Below are 18069 nucleotides of genomic sequence, written 5' to 3'. Positions count from 1 at the left end.
CCAGTCCTGGAGCGGAGCCTTCTGACTGGGGATGGAGGGGTGGGGGTGGGGGGGGTCAACAACAATCCGCCATTTTCTTCATATTACTCCAAGAAACAGTTGAATTCATAAAGATGACAACATGGTGACACATACCCAGTTCACAGGCCATTGCTTATTGTGTTTCGTTGATTTTTTGTCTGACTTACTCTCTGATGATGAGGCTATGATATCAGCTGATTAGTTTACACCGGAATTGAAAACATGACAATTTATGTTCAGTAAGCCACAGCAGAAAAAAGCTAATAGCGCCGTGCTCACCTGGCGACATACCTGCCAGCCTGGCTGCCTGATTGACATGAGGAGAAACACCTGCAAGCTGCACAGACCCTTATGAACCGAAACACATTTGAATTGAAAATCTGATTCTGAAGACTTTGGTTTGGGTAGGGGGTCAAGCTGCCTATCTAACACTACCTGACGTGGACTCAGATATGAGTCCATACACAAAGAAAACACATCACAACGCACACACACACACACACACACACACACACACACACACACACACACACACACACACACACACACACACACACACACACACACACACCAGAGTAAACTAAAGAGTAAAATAAATCTAAAGCCCATTACTAAATGGATACCTTTGTAATGACCAATAAGCAGCCTAGCAGACAGAAACCTGATAGTCGTCCAATAAGTAATCAATTTGTGGAAGTTGCAGAGTGTAAGTGTGTGTGGGGGGGCATTCTGCAGAGAGAGAGAGAGAGAGAGAGTGAGAGTGAGAGAGAGAGAGAGAGAGAGAGAGAGAGAGAGAGAGAGAGAGAGAGAGAGAGAGAGAGAGGGGGGGGGGGGGGGGGGGGGGGGGGGGGGGGGGGGGGGGGGGGGGGGGGGGGGGGGGGGGGGGGGGGGGGGGGGGGGGGGGGGAGAGTCACGTTGATAAACTGTACAGAGAGAGATTACACATACTCGTATGTCACTCTCTCTCCATCTCTCCATCTGCACCACAGTAAATATAGGCCTATTTGTATATATCCTGGAAAAATAAATGAAGGTTAATAAAATATAGTAGCATAGATAAAAATATGTATTTATTTCCACGCCTTTTGTAAATCTACCAGTAAAATAATGATTGAAGTCTTTGTCACAATTGATGTGCAACATCTGTTGCAATATCATACAATATGCATCAATATAATGTATACGTTGCTGTCTCCAGCAACGTATAAATAGTGTGTGTAGAACCAGTCCGCCCGGGACTCCACTCCGGGAGTTCCGCGTCTCTTTTGCTCCGCCAGCAACAGTCTGCCAATAATCAATAATTCACGGAGAGAAGAGGTGGCGGCAAACGTGAAACCTGGCACCGCGGGCATCAGAGTAACCCTTTCATTTGTCCGTTATTCACTCACTGCTTCATTCATAACCCGCTAGAAGAGATATAAACCGTTATGTTAGGCCCGTCTCCCGTCGTTTTAATAGAATAGTCTATACTTTATTCTAATCTCATCCACTGCTGTATGTAGGAATTTACCCTGCGTGATATTGTAGTCTCCATCTCTCTCAGTCTGTGTGTGTGTGTGTGTGTGTGTGTGTGTGTGTGTGTGTGTGTGTGTGTGTGTGTGTGTGTGTGTGTGTGTGTGTGTGTCTTTCTCTCTCTCTCTCTCTCTCTCTCTCTCTCTCTCTCTCTCTCTCTCTCTCTCTCTCTCTCTCTCTCTCTCTCTCTCTCTCTCTCTCTCTCTCTCTCTCTCTCGCCCTCTCTCTCTATCTCTCTCTCTCTCTCCCCACCCTCTTCAATTTTCTCGATCACTCCTTCCTTACCTCCTATGTCGTTATGTCTCTTTCCTCTCCTCATCTCCCCCCTCCCCTTTTCTCTCTTTCTCTATATCTCTCCCACTCTCTCTCCTCACCCCTCTCTTTAACTCTCTCTGAATCTCTCTCTCTCTCTCTCCCCCTATACATATACTGTATATATCTCCCTCTCCTAACCTCCTCTCTCTTATCTCTCACTCTGTCTATCTGTCTATCTGTCTCTCTCTCTCTCTCTCTCTCTCTCTCTCTCTCTCTCTCTCTCTCTCTCTCTCTCTCTCTCTCTCTCTCTCTCTCTCTCTCTAATATTTAACTGAAGTAAACTGTACTTCAACTTCTAGAGCTAAAGTTGTCTGGTAGTAGATATAAGTAGAATATCCATCAATAATATCGCTGTAACAACCTCAAATGTTTAGCTTAACTCGATTATAGAGTGTACACAGCAGCATAGACATAAGTGGGCTGGGCTGTGGTCTAAACAAACATAAGGCTAACTCACTAACTGGCTAACTGGTTAGCTCTCTGGGTGGGGAGCGTGTCTATGTTCCCCGGGTCCTATGTTCCCCGGGTCCTATGTTCCCCTCTTTGTATGAGACTGGGGAACATAGGACCCTTTTAAAAAAAAAATTGTCCTATGTTCCCCGCTTTTCCCAAAAAGGGTCCTATGTTCCCCGATATGTATGCGACCGGGGAACATAGGACCTTTTTTCAAAAAAAGGGTTCTATGTTCCCCGGTCTGTTAATTTTTCCACTATTACTGCCAAATTCTGGCCGAGATAACTACCATTGCATGTCTTTACCTTTTGTGGAAGAGGGAGAGACGTCGGAGAACCTGAAGCAGTCTATTCATACGCCGGTAAACAAACCCCGAGAAGCCCAAACGACAAACGGCAACAATCACTTTCTCCTCCATGCTGCAGTTCACCCCGGACAGCACTGCACTGAGTTGGCCGGTTGAACGTTGATTGGCTGCGTTACACATGTCACTCAGTGGCCAGGCTGTTGAACGCCGATTGGCTGTCATCACGCGAATGTCGCGTCAAAGTTTAAATATTTTTAAAGACTGATAGATTGCGGGGAACATAGGACCCTTTTCCCAGAAAAGGGTCCTATGTTCCATGCTTTTCCCAAAAAGGGTCCAATGCTCCCCGGTATGTATGGCTACAGGGGAACATAGGACCCTTTTTGGGAAAAACGGGGAACATAGGACCTTTTAAAAAAAAAAAGGAACATAGAACTTAGGTCCCGGGGAACATAGGGATGACCCCTCTGGGTGCTAGCTAAGAATAGCGAAGCTATGTGAATTATTCAAACCAGTGGGTGGAATACCCAATGCGTTTCCTCCAGAGGGAATCAAACCTGCGGCCTTTCCTACTGTAGGCCTACTATACATGTTCTCAGCCGTGTGTCTTTGCTTACTTTGAACTTGAAGTAGGATTAGTAGAAGAAGTATTGTTGTGTCAGTAGTAGTATTACTGTAGTAGTTTTAGTAGTATTGTAGAAATAGAAGTATCAGTAGAATCCCAGGTAGTATAATTAGTTTGTACTAGCAGTATATCAGTCATACTGTAGCGGTACTAGTAGTAAATAATAAGTAGTATTAATAGATGCTTAAAGATACAAGAGAGACAATGCAGAATTTTCTCACATAGACGATTAAACGGTCTTCTATAATATGACTTATTTCTTTACTTCTCTTCCTTTGTCCTCTCCTCTCCTCACTCTTTGCTCCTCCCCTATCGTCTTACCTCTCCTCACTCCTCCTCTGCCCCTCTCCTCTCTTCTCCTCTCTCTTTTCTCCTCCCCTCTCCCCTCACCTCTCCTCACTCCTCCCCTCCTCTCCTCCTCTTCTCTCTTCCTTAACGTTGACAAGTGATTCCCAGCGGGGTATAAATATTGAAGAGCAGAAGGCAAGAGTTGATCAGCGATATGATTGGACTGCAGGTTAGAACCCGCCTTGTGGTCCATTCTCATTACTCAGCACTTTGCTTTAATGAGCCTGTTGTCATGTAGACACCTGCAGCTCTACCACCGCCTTCAACAGTATTCCAGAGCCACATTATACACACCATACACATACTATACCATTCACATACAAAATAGCATAGTACACACACATCAGATATTTACCATATACATACCGTATAGAATAGTACACATACACATACCAGATATATAACAAATAAATAGTACATAGCATAGCATGCATACCATACACATACCATATATATATATCACGTACATACTGCATACCATATAAATACCACATACATACCATATATACCACATAATTACCACGTACTTACATCCCATATATACCATACAAATAGTAGACATACAATACACATACCATACACATCTCATACGGAACATTGTTACCATTATATCAAATATCTACCTGGCTTCACCACATCAAACACACACACACACACACACACACACACACACACACACACACACACACACACACACACACACACACACACACACACACACACACACACACACACACACACACACACACTCACATATACATACACATGGACACATACACATAGACATAGACACACACAGACATACACACACACACTCACACACACACACACACACACACACACACGCACACTGATGCAGACAGTTCCTACATCAAGCTGACAGCCAGAAGGTGCTGAGCAAACTGAACACTGACTAAATTATCCTCGCCTCACTGCTCTTTCTCTATGTCTCTCTTTCTCTCGCTCCTTCTTTCTCTCCACATCTCTGTCCCTCTCTGTCGCTCTCTCTCTCTCCCCCTCCCGCTCCTCTCTCCCTCTTCTCTCTCCCCTTCCCTCTCTCCCTCTTCTCTCTCCCCTTCCCTCTCTCCCTCTCTCCTCCTCACTCTCTCCCCCTCTGCCCATCCCTCTCTCCTCCTTCCTCTCTCTCTCCCCCTTCCCCTCTCCTCTATCTCCCCCCTCCCTCTCCTATATCTCCCTCCCTCTCTCCCTCTCTCTCTCTGGTGACAGTAGGGTTCCCCTCTTCTTGACTAAACTCTGACACCAGAGAGACCATATGTGGCCTGTGGTCACTGCTCCACCTCCTCTCGCCTCCTCCTCTCCACTTCCCTCTCTCCTGCACACCTCCTGTACCTCCACTTACTCTACCTCCACCGCCTCTATCTCCCCCCCTGCCTATCTCCACCCCCCCCTCATCTCCCCACTCCACCTCCCCCATGAGACTCCCCTGTCTGCAGTTCCCCCGCGCCTCCTCCCTTCAAGTCCCCCACAGTGCTCCCCAGTGATTTCATAAAATTAGAACATTTTTTCAAGTTCCCAGTTGATCATGTTTAATGTATGCAACCGGCAATGCATAATTAATCAGGCATAATAAAACCAATTTAAACATCACATCATTTATAATCAAATTATACATGTACCTTACCTAAAGCCTCTCGGAGGGCACTGCACGATAGAGAGCGTGTCGGCGTGAGTGTGTGTGCGTGAGTGTGTGTGGGTGTGCGTGTGTATTTGTGTGTGTGTGCGTGTCTGATTTAGTCTTTGTGAGTGTATGCGTGCTTGAGTGTGCGTGCGCGTCGGTCCATGCGTGTACTGCCTGTGTGCATATACGTCCATGTAATACTTTCTATTTCTTTAGTGTGTTCTGTTTGAGGAACAGCTCACGACGAAGGCCCCGGCCTAGCCAGTACGAGCTGATGCGGGCTCTACAGGAAGACAGAAAGCCACGTCTGACAACTTCCTGCTGACGGCCGTCAGTGGGAGGGTCTCCCCGGGGCGACGATGAGTGAAGACATCAGGGCTGTCTCCCGGGATCCGACCATGGATCCGACCCATCAGACGGATCCGCCACGCCTCTTGGACCCCGGGATTAAGAACACAAGCGGGCGTTATTCTGTGAGATGTCACGTCTCCCGCGTAAACGATTGAATCCATTTCACACGTCTTGGGCTCTTGTGCTCTGAGTTTACAGTCACACGGCTCTCACCTCTGTTGTCAGTCGCGCGGCGCTAATCCGGTTGGGGCGTCCGTCACGGCAACCGGGGCCCGCGGCTCCGCGGGGATCCAAAATGTCTGTCGCCGAATCGGTGTGAAAGTCAGACAGGGAGGGGAGGGGAGGAGGGGAGGAGACGAGGAGAGAAGGAGAGAAGGAGAGAAGGAGAGAAGGAGAAAAAGGAGGGCAGAGGATGAGAGAAAGATGGGTTGGTATGTTGAGGTGTGTCGTTGTCTGTTGTGTACTGAATAGTCATTTACATAAGGCATGCTTTGTTAGTCGGAGTAGGCTACATCTGGGATCAATGAGGAGAACACGGCGGTCAGGGTGTGTGGGTTTGAGGCCTCAACGAATGCAGTCTGTCTGTTGACAGCTCAGAGCACGATGCCCTAACCCTAACCCTAACCTCTGCTCCTTCATGACATGAAAAGATATTCACAATGCGTCCGTCGGGGTAAAAGGTTCTGCTAGATGACTCAATTGTAAATATTGAAGGTGCGTGTGTTTCAGTCAGCTGGTGTGTCTCCCTGGCTGGTCTGCAGGGAAAGGGAACGTCTCCTCTGGTATTCTCTCCCTCCCTCCTCCCTAATGAGAGACAGAGCTGGAAAGGTCATGTTTGTCCATAAAGGTTATCCCCATTCCCTTGGTGATAACATCCATGTTATCCGCGCTGGATTATTAACTGTGCCCATAAAATATATATATGTGTGTGTGTGTGTGTGTGTGTGTGTGTGTGTGTGTGTGTGTGTGTGTGTGTGTGTGTGTGTGTGTGTGTGTGTGTGTGTGTGTGTGTGTGTGTGTGTGTGTGTGTGTGTGTGTGTCTGTTTGACGGTGCGTTTGATTATTGTCATATACTACACACTGCACTCTACACTACACTACACACTACTATCAAAACACAACATACATGATGAATCAGAAGAAAAAAAGAAAAGAAAGACTTTTTCTCAGCAATGTATAACATTTCATAAACAATTATCTTAGGTTTAGCCTACCCAGTAATTTTTAACCATATCATGTATATTATAGAGCTCTAGGCTTGAGGTCTAGCTCGGCATGATTTTGTGTTTGAAGCAAGCTGACTGATCTGAAGGGAGATGAATCGCTTTCAGTCACGTGATGTTTTGCTCGTATTTGCGTGTGAATGACACAGTGGAGCGGCACAGCGCGGGAGTACCGTGAAATGTCGCCCCCCTGTGGCAGAATCCAGCAGTCACAGGCATTCAGGGTTCAGAGAAAGGGAATGAAACCCTCAATCTAAAAATGTATTGTCTTGCAGTACTCTGTGAATAAACAAATACAACTTATATGTAATTGAACTGGCCAATTAACAAAATCCCATTAATGTGGTCAACTAATTGGTTTATTACAAAAAAAGGTTACCAATTGAATTGAACTAATAAATCTTGTTTGGTTTTGTTACTTTTGTTATTCCTCAGCAGCGAGGACGAGTGATGAGTTTATGATGTTGGTGCAGATAATTGACAACAGCTCATAAAGATGATGAGAGCGATAAGAGAGCGGTAACGCCCCGTTCCCACAGCAAAACACATTACCCTGCATTCTGACTGCTCCGCTCTTAACCCCATGGTGACCAGAGGATCAACTCTACTGCTCTTTGTTCTTCTGTTCGGCGGTCTGTCCTGGACCGTGTGTGTGTGTGTGTGTGTGTGTGTGTGTTCGTGTGTGTGTCTGTGTGTCTGTGTGTGTGTGTGTGTTTGTGTGTGTTACCCCTTGGTGACCTTAGGATCATGGAAGTGCGCAAGGCGGGCCGGGCAGTCCTCATGTTCATGGGTCTCATCTGCTTTATCGCTGCCTTCACCCTTAACACCCTGGCCGGCCAGGGATCACGGAGTGGTGAGTGTGTGTGAGGGGGTGTGTGTGTGCGTGTGTGTGTGTGTGTGTGTGTGTGTGTGTGTGTGTGTGTGTGTGTGTGTGTGTGTGTGTGTGTGTGTGTGTGTGTGTGTGTGTGTGTGTGTGTGTGTGTGTGATATAAGTATGGCGTATTGATACATGGTGTGTGCAGTTTTTGTGTAGTGTATAATACATGGTTTATCTAATTTATGTAGTGTACGATACACGCTGCATGTAGTGTAGGTGTAGTATGTGTGTATGCAGTATGTATGTGCATGATGAGTAAATATTCACAGTATCAGACACGTCCAGGTATTCTGAAGAATGTAGAGTGTGTATGTATAGCACATGATGTATGTATGATACATTTGCTACGTATATCCAGGTATTCTGATACACCCAGTGGGTGGTGTATATAGTGTATTTATGATATATTATACCTGTGCAGGTGCATCTATGTACTGCATGTATAGTGAATATATGATTATTAAGATGGTTGTGTATGGTGTATTTAGTGACTGATATGTGATATACCTGTGAATTTTTAAAGGAAGCGTACAGTGAATGATGTGTATGATGTGTGATTTACCGTGCAGGTATTTCGATGGCGGTACATTGGTACATTGAGTGTATGATGTGTGATATACCTGTGCAGTAGTGCTGCACGATTTGGTGAAAAAGTCATATTGCGATTATTGTGGACAATATTGCGATTCGCGATTGCGATTGCAATATAACAAGCAAATGGTGTCATGAGTCTACTTGCTTGGTTATCAAGGGAAATGCACACAGATTACTGGTAATTTAATGTTTATTCTCAACTCAAACATACAAACTTAAACTAGCATAAAAAATACAAAAACAAAAAATGTGTACAGTACTGTTTTCAAAATAACAATATTTAAATAAAATTAAATAAATAATAAAAATATATATTTTTCAAAATAAAGGCATTTCTGCAGTGCAAACTTGTTAAGTGTTCTCAATAGCACAACTAAATAAAATAAACAGAATAAATAAGTAATTACAAATTATTTTTATTATTATAATTATTATTTCTTAATTAAATCGCAGCCTACTGCGGTTATACAATCGCAATGGCTGATAACGCGATTGATATTGCGAATCGATTAATCATGCAGCACTACTGTGCAGGCATTTCTGGTGGTAAATTGGTGTATATAGTGTATGACTCATGATATACCTGTGCAGGTATTTTTAAGCAGAGTACGGAGGACGTGACCCTGAAGTACAGGACCCCACTGTCTCCAGCCACCTGGTCTCTGTTCGTGTGGGACTTCATCTACGTCTGGTTCTTCTTCATGTTCCTCTACTTCCTGGCCGGCCTCTGCAGAAGGTAGAGACCCCAAGAGACCAGTGGCAGACCCCTACCAACACGTCACGTAGTACAGGATCCACTTAGTCCTGGGCCTTGAGAAGGCTTGGTGTGCCCTCTGTGGGATTTCTCTACGTTATTGTATTGTGTTCGTATTTGGAGACATGTTCCTGACAGAGAATCCCGCTGCGCCGCTGAGTGAGAGCAGAAAAAGTTCTTGCTTCACATCAAAACACAACTTTGACAAGATGTCAAGATTTGAGCCTTTCACTATGTGAAACATTTTTGACAATTCTGCTGTGTGTGAAACATTGATTATTTTTTCTAACATCTTGTTATAGCGTGTGAGAGGTTTCTGGAACACATGGAATATCTTAGACCTGAAGGTTGGAAACATTTAGTCTAGTTACCAGCAATCAATGTTCAAAAATCTTCGCCTGCGTTAATTCTTACTAATACTGTGGGGTTCTCTGCTGGTAGAAACCATCCTCTGCTCAGAGCTGGCTACTGGGCTCTGACCAGTCACTCCTCTCTCCTCTCTTTATCATGCAAAATATTCTGGAGAGTGAGAGTTGTCAAGGTCTTTTCAGTGTCTGCACAACCCTTACTATTTGGTTGGCTTCATACAAAAGCTTTCAACACACGGTCCTCTCAGTCCCCTGAGTTTTTACCACTTCAGGTCATGTTTTGTGTCGTGCACCAGGACCACTTTAACTAGCCGCTGATGTCTCAATCACGTCACAGTCATACGTCAGCGTTATCCAAATGGTTTTCATGCCTTTCATGTGGCGACACTATAACAGATCACCAGTGTTTTCAAATAATCCACTTGGATGAGCCTCTTAGAATAAATCTCAGCTATCGGTGGACTCGGACAGACACAATATTTGAGGGAGATGGAATAAAAGAGGTGTGGTTTTGAATGTATCTGTATTAGTGCAAAGGCAGTAAACCAGGATGGTTGTAGAAGACTAACCTAGGATCTGGTCAAAGTAGACTAACCCAGGAGCTGGTAGTGCTAGACTAAGCAAGGACTTGGTCGACTAACACAGGACCTGGTAGCAGTAGACCAACACAGGACCTGGTAGAACAACCCAGGGCCTGAAGCAGTGGACTAACCCAGCTGTTGTTTCCTCAGGGGTGTGTATGAGTGGATGTACACCACTCCTGCTGTGCTGCCCTATGGGTTCCACGCCATGATGGTCCTCAACATGAGCCTGAACATCACCTGGCTCTTCCTCTACCACCAAGAGTAACACAACATATGTTAGGGTGTTAGAGAGACATGTTCTAGGTTGTTAGATAGACATGTTATAGGTTTTTAGATAGACATGTTCTAAGTTGTTAGATAGACAAGTTATAGGTTGTTAGAGACATGTTATAGGTTTTTAGATAGACATGTTCTAAGTTGTTAGATAGACATGTTATAGGTTGTTAGAGACATATTCTAGGTTGTTAGATAGACATGTTATACTGTAGGTTGTAAGATAGACATGTTTTAGGATGTTAGAGAGACATTTTTTAGGATGTTAGAGACACATGTTTTAGGATGTTAGATAGACATGTTTGAGGTTGCAAGATATATGTTATAGGTTATAAGATAGATATGTTGTTAGAGTTGGGGTGTGTGTGTGTGTGTGTGTGTGTGTGTTCCAGGATGCTGCTGCCATCCTTCATCATCTCAGCTCTGATGTCGTTAACAGACTACCTGCTGCTGTTCTTCTCCTGCCAGGGCCTCAAGGTGTACGGGGCGTGGCTCCAAAAGCACAGCCCGGCTGACCTGTGGTTCCTCCGAGTCCTGGTAAACCACCTCACTGACCCTACAGGCTCCATACTACGTGCTTGGGCCAGAAACATTTAGTTTCTCCTGGAAAACAATGGGAGCGTTGTCAGAGTGTGAGGGAGCGTTGTGGGAGCACTTTGGGAGCATTTTGCGAGATTATTATTTTTGCACTGTAGGAGATTGCGGGAGTGTTGCGGGAGCATTTTGGGGAGCACTGTTGGTCGTTGTGGGAGTGTTGTGGGAGTGCCTTGGGAGTGTTGTGTGAGCTCTGTGGGAGCATGTGGGAGCGTTTTAAGAGTGTGATGGAGCGTTGTGGGAGCGTTGTGGGAGCGTTTTAGGAGTGTGTCGGAGCTTTGTAGGAGTGTTGTGGGAGCATTTTAGGAGCGTTGTGGGAGCACTGTGGGAGCATTTTGGCAGCAAGTGTGTTTTGACTTGCTGCAGAAAACGCATATGTGTACGCATCATTGCTGCAATGCGCATTCTGCGACTGTTTGGTGCGGTGGTCGCGCACGTCGTCACAAGCGATCAAGAAGATGCAATACTGACAAGAAAGTTGGGGGCGATTGAGAGAATAAACAGTGACCTCGAGGTCAGAGTCGGGGAAGGTATTATTAGCATGGGGGAAAGTTTCGAGTAGAGACTGGACCTAGTCCGCAATTTCCCACACCTGTATGATAACACTCCTTCAATGCATTTTTCTGCCGCCGTCTTAACAGTAGTTAAATGATCAGTTCTTCCTCTACCAGATTCTCCATGTTGTTACTTTACATGAGAGCGCAATACACATGCTTTTGCATGATTTACGGATCTGATTACTGATTACTGTTGTCTGCCCCAAGTGGAGACCTCCATTAGCATGGGTTTTGGCCTCGTAATGCTGCAGCAGGTCTGCACACAGGACAGAGCAGGTCGAATAAACGTACGCTTGGTGTTACAATCCGGCCCTTGGGAGCGTTGTGGGAGCATTTTAGCAGGGTTGTGGGAGCACTGTGGGAGCATTGTGGGAGAAACAGCTCTCTGGGTTTTAAGTAGTAGAAGTTGACGGCATCAAAGAGTCCCGCCTGCCGGTCCCCTTCGCCTGACATCATCAAAGTGCTGTGGTGTCATGGCAACCACATAGACAATGGGGTGCACTGGTTTGAGCTTCAAAGACCAGAGAACAGAGACGTCCTGTTCAGCATTTACACACCGGATTGTAATATATACATACAGTATATATGTAAATAAGAGCATTTAATTGCATTCAAATAAAACACTATACACTATGTATGTAGTAGTATGAGTATTTTTGTGAGCAGTATCAGTAGTATTATATGCAGTAGTTTTATATATAGCAGTATTAATAGTTATAGTATTGTGTGGTGTTAAGGTGCAGAACGGGGTAGCGGTGTACGCAGCGTGGGGGAGCATCTCCACCCTGCTGTGCCTGTCCGTCTACCTGGAGAACCGGACCGCCACGTCCAAGTGTGACTGCGCCATGGTCTCCCTCGTGGTGCTGCTCATGGAGCTGCTAGTATGGTGAGTTAGCCCTTATGGAGAAGTTAGCATACAATGCTAGTAGGGATGGTAGCCTTCTGAGTGAGCCCTTATGGAGAAGTTAGCATACAATGCTACTAGGGATGGTAGCCTTCTGAGTGAGCCCTTATGGAGAAGTTAGCATACAATGCTACTAGGGATGGTAGCCTTCTGAGTGAGCCCTTATGGAGAAGTTAGCATACAATGCTACTAGGGATGGTAGCCTTCTGAGTGAGCCATTATGGAGAAGTTAGCATACAATGCTACTAGGGATGGTAGCCTTCTGAGTGAGCCCTTATGGAAAAGTTAGCGCACAATGCTACTAGGGATGGTAGCCTTCTGAGGGAGCCCTTATGGAGAAGTAAGCATACAATGCTACTAGGGATGGTAGCCTTCTGAGTGAGCCCTTATGGAGAAGTTAGCATACAATGCTACTAGGGATACCAGCATGGGGAGTCCCTACGGAGAGGTCAGCAAACAACAACACTAGAAATACAGCTGACTGCCTGGTTAGTGAGTCCTAATATAGTGATGCTAGTACGTTTCCATACGTAGCTACTAGAGATGTAGCAATAAGCATTGTGAGGTTAGGTTAGGTTAAGTGTTTATCACCACCCCAGATTGAGCTGCCATCACGGTGAGCATACCTTGCTACCAGTTACCATTGTAACTAGTACCACTGTAGCTCTGTGATGTATTTCCACAAAATCCATCTTGCTTATCCTGTTCCTCTGTGGCAGGTTCTTGTTGGAGAACTTCTACCTGGACGAGCATGTGCGCTACGTCCTGACCGTTTACCCTGTGACCATCCTCTGGCTGGCGGGCAGTGTCACTCAGTCGGCACTCCCCGGGAATTACATCTACGACTTCTCCGGTAAGCACCCTGCCTTCCCTTCTCTCAATGATGAGTTCTGTAACGAAGTGACAGGCGTCGCCCGGGGTTAAGCCCCTCACTCCCAGCGCCTTAAGATCACTATAACCGCCGCCCTGAACAGCTGCAGTCCTTCGGCTTAAGCCCTGATCACATGATGAACATTCAGTGTCGGTGTTGCCCGCACCGGCATTGTTTTCCTGCAAAGTTGAGCGTTGACGGCCAACCTACCCAGGGCGTAGCGGTAGCTCGGCCAGGGTAGGTTGGCCTGGTAAGTTGGGGCATCACAAGTACACCTTATGAAACTCTTTCCGGCCGTTGGACTTTCCTGGTATAATCGTGGTTCTGAGGCACCTGGTATGGTCGGGGTCTGGGGTACCTGCTATGGAACAGGATATTCGGTATCTGGTATGAAATGGGGTTTGCGGTACCTTGCATTGAACGTGGTCTGTGGCACCTGGTAGCATGGACCAGGGTCTGGGGTACCTTCTATGGAATAGTCTGGGGTATGGAGTACCTGGTATGGAACGTGTTCTGGGGTTCCTGGTATGCAATGGCCTGGGGTATGTTGTACCTGGTAAGAACGATGCCTGGTTTACCTGGTATGAACGAGGCCTGGTTTACCTGGTATGAACGAGGCCTGGTTTACCTCGTATGAACGAGGCCTGGTTTACCTGCTATGAACGAGGCCTGGTTTACCTGGTATGAACGAGGCCTGGTTTACCTGGTATGAAAGAGGCCTGGTTTACCTGGTATGAACGAGGCCTGGTTTACCTGGTATGAACGAGACCTGGTTTACCTGGTATGAACGAGGCCTGGTTTACCTGGTATGAAAGAGGCCTGGTTTACCTGGTATGAACGAGGCCTGGTTTACCTGGTATGAACGAGGCCTGGTTTACCTGGTATGAACGAGGCCTGGTTTACCTGGTATGAACGAGGCCTGGTTTACCTGCTATGAACGAGGCCTGGTTTACCTGGTATGAACGAGGCCTGGTTTACCTGCTATGGCACTCTGATACTCATAGAGGACTGTTTGGTCCGTCCCTCATGTGAGTGTTCTTCTGTCTTCTGCTCTCCAGTGGTGATCCTGGGCACAGCGTGCGTCATGTTTGTAGTGCGCCTGGCCCTGGTGTCGTGGCGACACCGGACAAAGCCTCTCTACAGCGACCCCTTCACGGTCCCTTCGCCGGTGGAGATAGCCCTGACCCAGAGGGGGGTCTTTCACTAACGTCCTTAACGTTCCCCTGAGAAGAAGCGGGTGTTTGTAGCGGAGTGAGACTGTTTTTGTAGAGGAGTTGAGAGTACGTCTGTAGCGGGGATGAGCGTGTGTTTGGAGCCGAGTGTTTTGTTTGAAATCGAGGTGAGATTGTGTTTGTAGCGAAGTTGAGAGTGTGTTTGTAGCGGTGGTGAGCGTGTATGTAGAGGAAGTGAGAGTGTGTTTGTAGCAGAGTGAGAGTGTGTTTGTAGCGAAGTTGAGAGTGTGTTTGTAGCGGTGGTGAGCGTGTATGTAGAGGAAGTGAGAGTGTTTGTAGCGGAATCATTTTATATTGTTCCGTTCGCTCCGCTGATGATTGTGCATTCTTGTGTATTCTTTAGTAAAAATCACCTGTTATATGCTGCATTTCCACTGTATTTGAGCGGTCATTTGAGGAGAGACATATCAGTTCCACAGTGAATGAACAGCTGTCTGTATGTAAATCATGTCGGCTTCAATAAACAACATTCAAATCTCAATCCAAAATAGTCTTCCTCCCATATACACAGCACACACACACACACACACACACACACACACACACACACACACACACACACACACACACACACACACACACACACACACACACACACACACCTAATTTAACCATGATACGGGGATAATTGCGCCAGCAGATGGTCCATCAAGTCATCAGCCGGTTGGCTCTGGGATCAGATCTTATCAAACCAAAGTCCAAAGGTCAGAACACCGATATAAAGACAGTTGGTCCATTTAATAGACAGGTCCCCAGGGAGGTTGGTCAGTTCAGTTAGAAAAAAATCCCAAGCGAGGAGGTTGACTCGAGGTAGGATACGATGGCGTTCTCCTTGACGACCCGCAATCCAACTGACACACCAAGGACCTCCGGTCACATGATCATGCACGCCGTGACCATCGCCCTGGCAACCCTTACACACATCCTCTGTGAGGTGGTTCGCTGTCTGGCGACCGACCCCAGCACGCCCAACGGTGAGTCATCTTACCCCTCTTTCTTCTCAACTCTCTGGTCCCCCAATTCAATCAAAGAGAGCGTTGGCCATCTATTGGCATAATTTGCATTGCCAAGGCATTTGGAAAATGAGACAAAGGAAACATGATCTGTATTCTCACTCTCCTCTCCTGTACAGATTACATAATGATGTGCTTTGTGTTTTGGAGAGAGGACCCTGGAGCAGTTTTAGTTAAACATTTCCCCAGCAGCCCGGTCAAAACAATCCATTAGGAAGCTGCTTTATGACCGACCTTTAACCCCAACACTTAAACCCCCCCCCCCCCCCCCCCCCCCCCACACACACAAACCCACACTGCACTGGGCGTTAAGCCAGGGAAACTAGTCTTGTCTTTGACTTTCCAGAAAGGAAAGTCAACATTTTTTCTAGCTTTCTGTTCTTTCTAACTGTCTCCACGCAACAGCCCCATAAGTTCTCTATCAAATCAAAAAACATCTCCTTTAAATGCATGCAGTTGAATTAAGATGCATATTTTCCATGTAGTTCTTGAGGCGTTACTGCCACGCATGATTTCCCACAAGGTTTCGTTCCAAAGTCCTGTCTCTCATCACCATGCTTATTAGGTCTGGCAGAATGTCAACAGAGCATCCAGCCTCCACGGGCTGGCGGTTGTGAAGGACATCGTGGTCGTCATAGTGACATGCTGGCGGTTGTGTCAAGTGCTGCTATTTTGTAGCCCTCTTCCAGGTGTCTGCGAGGAATGTGTCGGCTACCTTTCCCATGGAGGTCAGCATGGACACCTGGGCGGAGAACTGCTGGATCATGATCAACATCTGGACGCTTGCTTGGATGTTGCACGCCATGGCTACCCTGTTCCAGCGGTACGAGTTCCCTCCCCGTTACCTAACATTTGCATCAGAAAACCTCTCTCTAGGTTAAACAAAAGCTACTGCAATATTAACCTGTGAAGGGCTGATATGACTGGTGACCTGGTCAACTAGTGATTATTCCTTAATGCGACACAGCTGTCCTCACCTGAAACTGAATTGAAGGGGCATAAATAGGGAAGCGGATGTGATATGTTTATAACAGCAGGGCTGAAAGGTTAGGTACAGCAGGGCTGAGAGCTAAGGTACAGCAGGGCTGAGAGGTAAGGTACAGCAGGGCTGAGAGGTAAGGTACAGCAGGGCTTAGAGGTAAGGTACAGCAGGGCTTAGAGATAAGGTACAGCAGGCCTGAGAGGTAAGGTACAGCAGGCCTGAGAGGTAAGGTACAGCAGGGCCGAGAATTTAGGTACAGCAGGCCTGAGAGGTAAGGTACAGCAGGGCCGAGAATTTAGGTACAGCAGGGCTGAGAAGACAGCAAGGCTGAAAGGTTTCTACAGTGGAACAGAGATGTGGAATACAGCAGGGCTGAGATGTAAGGTACAGCAGGGATGATATGGCTGATATTGACCCCCCGGCGTGTAGATCCGTAGTTGGACCTCTGTCCTGCAACCCAGAGATCCACTCCCCTCTGTTCTTCCTCGTTTGGACCACCATCAACATGTTCAGGATGGCCGCGATCCTCCACTGGTCCAGATAGTAAGAGGTTTTTTATTAACATCTCACACACTCACACATTCACATTGACACACACACACACACACACACACACAAAAACATGGGCCTAAAGTTGTTATTATGCTGGGGTTGCAGTGATCTGGTTGGGACGTTGCTATCCAGGTGGCTGGTGGTGGGGTGTAGTTTCTTCACCCTGGGAATGTCCTACCGTAACCTGGCCCACCACAGTGCCTGGCTTCAAATCAACCACCCAGCACAGATCTGCTGGATACGATACCTGGTACACACAACAACACAACAATACACCAAGACTCTTCACAGTTAGAGATATAGAGCTGTGGGGATGATGATGTTGATGTCTGTCTGTGTCCGTCTGTCTATCTGCCGGTCTCTCTCTCTCTGCCTGCCTGCATGCCTGGCTGCCTGTCTTGTTTGTTGCTGTCTGTCTGTCCACAGGCCCAGAACGGTTTGGCTGTGTTCTGCTGCTGGTCCCTGCTGGAGGCGCTGGTGGTTCTGGGTCAGGTCCTCTGCTACGTGGGGGGCTTCCCGGACCCTATGATCAGCTCTATCATCTTCCTCCTCATCCTCCTGTTCATCAAAGTCTGGTAGGACCACGTCACGCCCATCCTCTCGTACAGAGGGACCTCAGCTGGACTGAAGGATGAGCTCCAGAATCTAACCTGGTGACATCCCAAGGGGGCATGTCCGTCCAGATGCATGCTGGGTAGATCAGCCCACCAGTCGGTACTGTCCACTGGGGAGACTGATCAACCTCATCTGGTGTTTTTTTAGGACCCTTTAAAGTCCTTCCTCAGAAAAAAACAAACCCAGAACTGCAGAGGTTTTGACTTCCAGTTGACGGCTTCCTGCTGTGTGTGTGTTAAGTGTGTTATTGCATGTGTGTTTAGTGTGTTATTGCGTGCGTGTGTGTTAAGTGTGTCGTAACTGTTCCCCTCAGGATTGCGCTTGAGAGACTTGTGTTCCCCAGACACCTATGCTACACCTTCACCACGTACCCCACCCTGATCCTGGGCCTTGGAGCCATGTTCACCGCCAGCTACCAGTTCCAAGCCATGGCTGCTAACACCATCTTATGTGGTGAGACACCAAGGCCCAATCCCATTTCTACCCCTTACCCTTCCCCTTACCC

The 18069-nt window shown here is 46.9% G+C and overlaps 2 protein-coding genes across 2 annotated transcripts in view; both read left to right on the top strand.

Moving 5' to 3' along the window:
• The first annotated feature begins 7239 nt into the window (after window positions 1-7239).
• LOC115537153 (uncharacterized) lies at window positions 7240-14883 on the top strand. Its single transcript, XM_030348856.1, has 7 exons — window positions 7240-7647; window positions 8857-9001; window positions 10119-10232; window positions 10637-10781; window positions 12133-12281; window positions 13019-13152; window positions 14229-14883. Exons 1-7 carry the CDS (start codon window positions 7542-7544, stop codon window positions 14375-14377), a joined length of 942 nt encoding a protein of 313 aa, XP_030204716.1. The 5' UTR covers window positions 7240-7541; the 3' UTR covers window positions 14378-14883.
• A 255-nt stretch (window positions 14884-15138) lies between these two features.
• The window catches only part of LOC115537145 (uncharacterized), a 4092-nt gene continuing 1161 nt past the window's right edge, over window positions 15139-18069 (top strand). Inside the window, exons 1-6 of the mRNA XM_030348849.1 lie at window positions 15139-15376; window positions 16094-16238; window positions 16827-16940; window positions 17055-17199; window positions 17376-17524; window positions 17878-18017. Coding sequence (XP_030204709.1) covers window positions 15223-15376; window positions 16094-16238; window positions 16827-16940; window positions 17055-17199; window positions 17376-17524; window positions 17878-18017 — 847 coding nt within the window. The 5' untranslated portion in view covers window positions 15139-15222. The remainder of the gene's footprint in view (window positions 15377-16093; window positions 16239-16826; window positions 16941-17054; window positions 17200-17375; window positions 17525-17877; window positions 18018-18069) is intronic.

The sequence above is a fragment of the Gadus morhua genome, chromosome 23, assembly GCF_902167405.1.
Source record: "Gadus morhua chromosome 23, gadMor3.0, whole genome shotgun sequence".
NCBI classification, from domain to species: Eukaryota; Metazoa; Chordata; class Actinopteri; order Gadiformes; family Gadidae; genus Gadus; species Gadus morhua.
Note: the sequence above shows the minus strand (reverse complement) of the source record. Positions and strands in the feature narration are given on the sequence as shown.